This window comes from Rosa rugosa, chromosome 2 (assembly GCF_958449725.1).
Source record: "Rosa rugosa chromosome 2, drRosRugo1.1, whole genome shotgun sequence".
Classification (NCBI taxonomy): Eukaryota; Viridiplantae; Streptophyta; class Magnoliopsida; order Rosales; family Rosaceae; genus Rosa; species Rosa rugosa.
Window position 1 is genome coordinate 14,439,128 of NC_084821.1, and position 6,206 is coordinate 14,445,333.

Below are 6,206 nucleotides of genomic sequence, written 5' to 3' on the forward strand. Positions count from 1 at the left end.
TCGAGTTGCATCAAAGTTAATTAGGTCACCTCTAATATCTATTTTGTGACTCTGTTCTATTTAATCAATGGTTTCTATCTTAGAAATGGTATGTTAGACTACTGTGATGACTGATGAGCACACCTATGCTTAGTATTCAGTCATATTAGGCTTTGAATTCTCAGTATGCACATTTCTGGATCTCAGATATGACATCATTTGCTGCACTATTCTGTTTCTATATCAGCCAATGCCTCTCGGAAAGTTCAAGGGTTGGGTTCATCAATAAATTGGATACGCAACATAAAGAAATGGAGCTGACGATTCAAAGAACACTGCCGATTCTAAGAAGTCATATCCAAACAAGTCCTTGTTTCTGTACTTTTTCTTCTTGACAAACTTTCCTCTTCTTACTTTTCTTCTTTCACAAGTTAGATGAAATATTGCAAAAACCAGAGACCACAGACCATAGACTACATCAAAGTTTAGCCGATTCAAGTATGAGGATCAACAGTAAACTAGTACTTCTTAATCATAAGCCAAACTTTTAATACCGAAGTTATCCAGCTCTTTGAAAAGAAAAGGGAGAGAATTGTAAGGCGGTAGCCTATGGGACAAGCTTTCACCACACATAAAAAATTAAAAAGCATCTGATCTACAACATATACAGGGGAGGATCCAGACGACCAGACCCCAGACTAGAACTCGGCAAATCAGTAACGCATTACAGCAACATACAGTGGGGTGGTGCTAAGTAATTTACAATAGTTCCAAAAAAAAAAAAAATGGAAACAAGCACAGACAGCTACAACAGTTGCTGATCTTCCAAAGTCCCCAAACTGAGAGGCCGTGATATAGAGATAACAACTGCTAAAGCCCGCCTATATTGTTTCCACAACTGAAGTAAAGCTCTTGTACACTAAGCTTTTTACCTTCAAGGTTGGAAAGAAGTTGCATTTGACAAATTGTACGAGTCAAATCTAACAGTCGAGCATTTCAAGTCCTAGATGGTGCCCAACAGGCAGAAGCAAACATAATTCTGCCCTTCCATCCCTGCAGCATCCAGTGGCCATCTTCATCAACAACAAAATAAGGGTGGTACCCCATTTTTACCTTATCCTTTATTTTGTTCATGACTTCACGGTCCAATGGCAGCTGTCTGAACCCAGCCCTCATGTTTCGAATCTGCCACTGCTTGTATGTTTCTGGCCTAACAATTCTTTGAGAGCCCTCACAAGCTACTATATTCACAACTTCACGTCCAATAAACTCTTTCTCAAACCCCAATCTCATCTGATCGTCAGGAGGCAAATTGTTATCCAACATATCAAACAATGCAGAGAAGTGGAATAGTGCCTCTCGGAAGCGTGGAACAAAGAAGGGAAACTGATGGGATCCATTAACAACACTTTGAACAAAGACATCAGGATTCAACTTCCTAATTAAATTTAGAACAATATCCCTTGGACTGTTTACCACAACTGTCTCATCAAGGAGGTACTTAAATCGGCACAGACAATTAACAGCAAGCACCTCGTTTCTTTGAACTTTAAGGTCATCAAATTGGAGAGTTTCCCATTTTTTGGCTATGGCACAGTACTCAAAAGGAACATTAAATCGCGTACAATATTTTGCCAGCCGATGCCCTGTCCCTTGGACTCTTTCTTCTGGTCGAAAACCACTTAAGGGAAGCTCTACCCCAGTAATACGTAATTTAGGAGGTCCACCAGGTCTTCTTGAGAGGCAATGAATGAGAGCAGGCCATTGAAAACCATAAAGGATACCAAAGTCTATTATATGTAGTGTTTCTGCTTTCTCAGCAGCTTTTAAAATCATATGGTTTGCAAAGACCATCAACATCTTCATGAACGGGCAGACTGCAATATAAGCTTGGTAAAACTTCAGCGTATCAGCAGCTGACATTCGTTTAGTAGATAAAGCAGTATATATTTGAGTTCCGGTGGCAGCCAACCGTGCTTCAAGAGCATTTGCAAAGCAATGAGCCAACCTCTGAGTATAATCACCAAATGGGGAAGAGTGCTGCATAATCTGCTTTAGTAGCTCACTTGCAGTCTCGCGATCATCAACAGATACAGCTTCTGCACATGAAATCAGAAGAGCCCTCAAATCTATCACTTCCTTCTTGTTGCCTTGATTCTTGCCGCAAACCTTTCCATTACCAATTCCAACAGATTGCCCATCCGGCTGCAGGCCATTGTTTGCTCCATTCTGACTGACTTGATCGTCTTTACTCTTGATAGGCTTGGAGAGCAACACCTTGTCAAAAATATCAGACAGCTCACCCTCTTCACCATCCATATAAACCGCCGATTGCTTGTTACTCCTCCCATCCTCCAAATCTATATCTTCCCTTTGATGATTTTTCTTTCCTCTAGAACCAACACGAAAATGCTCACTCCCATTCTTCTGGGTCGTAACTACCACATCTCCAACCTTTCTATCCGCCACAGCATACGGCTTGTTGCCCTCCGCACTAATCAATTGACCTCTAGGAAGAAACTTACTACCCTCCTCTGCCCCTCGGTTAAATTGCACTAACAATTCATTCTTACAAATTACATCAGGAACCATAAGCTCACAATCCACCATCCCATTCCCATTCCCATTTCCATGCACATTTTGATCAGTACAAAGAGGGTTTTGGTGTTGGGAAGTTGGGTACTTCCCTCCAATAGCCTCATAAAGAGACTCCTCAGTGGCTTGAAGAGCCAAAGGGTCATGGAACATACAGGGTTTTAATTCCATGTCCTCCTCCATAAGCATCTGGTTTATGTACTTGAGCACACTACCAGAAAACTCACCGTCATCTCCCTCAGGGGTAAAGCTTGATGATAGAGCATAGTTACTGAGATTTGGGTCCAAAAAGCTAAGATCTTCAAAAGGGTGACTACTTGGGTACTCATTCAACATATCAGGCAAAAGGGTTTGATCGTTGAAATTGGGAAATTCAGAGAAACGTGGATCCATGGTTATGAAATTCACAAAATTGAAGGAAACCCAATTCGACTTTAGGTGAAACTAAGAGCAAATTGATGCGAGTTGGGTTGAAGAGTCTGCTTACCTGAGAGAGTTGAGCTAAACCCTAATCCCATTTACGCGTCTGGGTTAAAAGCACTGGAGGTGGAGCTCAGGCGAAAACTTGGAAGTCAGAAGCGGGTGCTGTTGATAAGGACCGCGACCTACCGCGTAAAACATTCAAACACTCGGCCACGAGGAAAATGTGATTAAAGAATTTTTTTTTTTTTTTGGCAGGATAGTATCGAACATTCTTTCTTTCTTTTCTTTTCCTTTAATCAAATAATAGAGACAATTTCATTCATGTAGAATAAATGTTACAAGCAAGATTACAATGAAACGTATAAGTGATAACGGTTTGCTTCTATCTCAAAGTAATATTAACATATATGAACACGTAGTAGTATAAAAAAAAATAATAAAAAAAAAAAAAAACTCACTACATTATGAGGTAACAAAGATGACTACTAAACCAGCAACGGGCCATAAAATAGTTAGTTCCAAACGTTGGTATACCAACTGAGTCATGGCTTAACCCATGTAGGAAACAAATAATGGCTCAACCTATGAAGGAAACAGCTACACTCTAGCCACCTCCACCTCTCGAGAAATTTTTCTGTCCTCTAGTAGAACCATGTCAGCCTGACACATGGTCTACCAACCCAATAGAAAAACGCCACGTGGATTTATTTAACACCTCATATCATAGCAAATTACCCTAGTAAAACCAACGTGAAACAAAAAAAAACAACTCCTAAACCTTCCGTTAGCAGCTATCGTTAACTATACAAACAGTCTCAAAGGAACCCTAGAGAAATTTGTTTATCTCATCAACCTGAGAATTCGCTGCTACAATCTTGTTATCTTTCTATAAAGATTGAACTTTCTCTCTCCAACAATGAGTAGAGATGCAGACGATGATCATAATCAAGGTAAACAAAGCTGTTCAATCATGTTATTTTGAGTCTGATATGTATGTATTTGGTACAAGTTTATGAACTTGCTTCTGTGTTTTTCGAATTGGGTTCCAACTGCGTTTGCTGCTTTTATAGTAAAAGTTCATGTACTTGCTTCCGTTTTCTCTTCCATGTTCTACTTGCTTCTGGTTTTTTTTTTTTTTCCCCGAATTGGGTTTTATTTGTTGCTTTTGTTGTTGCCATAGCTTCTTGCTTTGCTCATCTTTTTTCTTTTCTTTGGGTTTAGTTTGTTGCTTCTGTTGTTGCAAGTTGCTGCCATAGCTTCTTGCTCTGCTCCTCTTTTTTTTTTTTTTTTTTTTTGTCTGAATTGGGTTTAATTTTTTGCTTCTGTTGTTGCAAGTCGCTGCCATAGTTTCTTGCTTTGCTGGTTTTTTTTCCTTTTTTATTTTTCTTCTCTTTTCCCCCAAGCTACATAGCTAGCTTCTTTCTTTGCTCATCCCCCTCCCCCCTCTTCCCCTAGCTACTTCGCTTAGGCTCTTCAATCTATTAGTTTGGTGCGTCCTTCTTCCTATTGTTTTGTTGGTTTCTTTTAGGAGTTGTGTTCTAGAGTAAATCGACACCCCTCTATTATATAGATGATTGATTGGAGTGAATTACTAAATAATTTATTAGTCCCTGTTTACATACTTGCTTCAGTGTTTTTGCTCCGATTATTATGAACTACTTTCACATTGTAGTGTACTTTACAGTGCAATAATTTTAACTCGGTTCAAATATGAAATTTTTGCAGCTGTTCTATGAATTTGGTGATATGGATATGCTATGATACTTTATGGGAGAAGACTTGATATGCTACCAGTGGAGAAAAAAACAACCAATTTCTCCAATAGTAGTAGTAGATTGGCTTAGATTTTGCTAAATACGGGATTGTTATGTTATACTAATGAAGAGTATAAAATGTGTTTGTTTAGGATTCTGGCATTTGTTTTATATACTAAATGCTTAGTTAAAATGAGCTTAGTTATTCCTACTTCCATCCTTTTGTTTGACGTCTAATCCATGATCTCCCTTTTTTTTTTTTGAGATAAGTCTCTCTGTCTCTAATGATTGTATATTGCTAATCTGTTCCATTAATTTCCTTGAAAAATAATATGTACACAGTACACTACAAAATATGTGGTAGTCTTGCTCAATACAAACAAAATACGTGAACATAACACATTGATCAATCCCTAAGCTTCTGTATATTTTAGGCAATCAACCATAAATTAAGTCACGAAGAGCAAGCTCGATATCATTATCTATCCGATTACAAATTGCATCATAAATTTGTTTTAACCCCGTATTGTGCACGGCGTTGAGCCAATTGAGCATCCTTTTCCCTTGTTGCTTCTGCAATTTTAGGTCTGCAAGGCTGAAACCTGCAAAACAGGTTTGGATACGGTTAAGAATCTAAGCCAACATTGATACAAGAGCATTAGGATTAGTACCTCTCCTATGTAGGCAATCAATATTTTCATAACAAGTGAACAAATAATGAACTCATACCTATACAGGTGAATAAGAACTAAAATGAACATGGATTTCATACTCTCTTTTTTTTGGGGCAACACATGCTATACAAAATTCAAAAACAACACCAAATATTTTTGTATTGTGGTATAACTAGCATTCGATGCATAACACCAACTAATCTATTACATTGTTAGGGTGAATATCACATTGCACTTGCATTAGCAATTTTCAAAGTAGGCAATTGGCCATTTAATAAAAATGGTATGCATCAGATGTTAGTTGGAACTTGTACTTTAGATCAGTCCTAGAAAGGAAGTCAGATAATCAACCAGTAGCCTTCAGATGGCAACACAAAATCAAAGAGAGAGCTTTACAAAATTCAAAAGGAACACCATAAATTTTGTTTTGCTCACTCAAATTGATAAAAAGCCCCAGACTAACGTAGGCCTAATATTTAATTACAGAAAATAAATATAGCTAAGCTTCTTTCTCCAGTTTCTTTGCTTTGGTAGAGCAGTAGAATTCAGTGATATTTAGCTGCACACGTTTTGATTTTGGTACATTGGCTTTTCTTTAAACAACATACTATACTACTCCTGACTCGAAACAGTGAACATATTTAATCAGTGACCAAATGCTTGAATGGATATGAACTTAACTCAATAAAACAATGTTGAGGTAAACTCACCACTATATTAGTTGCAAACTAAAAGTTCCGAGGCTGCATATATATGAATGGTGATCATTATCAAAATTCTT

At 38.0% G+C, this 6,206-nt stretch overlaps 1 protein-coding gene across 1 annotated transcript; it reads right to left on the reverse strand.

Moving 5' to 3' along the window:
* Nucleotides 1–589: 589 nt before the first annotated feature.
* Nucleotides 590–3,169, reverse strand: LOC133728112 (scarecrow-like protein 14). The gene has a single exon (XM_062155517.1). It carries the CDS (start codon nt 2,965–2,967, stop codon nt 976–978), a length of 1,992 nt encoding a protein of 663 aa, XP_062011501.1. The 5' UTR covers nt 2,968–3,169; the 3' UTR covers nt 590–975.
* Between the last annotated feature and the right edge of the window lie 3,037 nt (nt 3,170–6,206).

What these genes read in the sequence shown, in the direction of transcription:
- LOC133728112 (XM_062155517.1), bottom strand. Translation starts at nt 2,967, where the DNA reads ATGGATCCACGTTTCTCTGAATTTCCCAATTTCAACGATCAAACCCTT.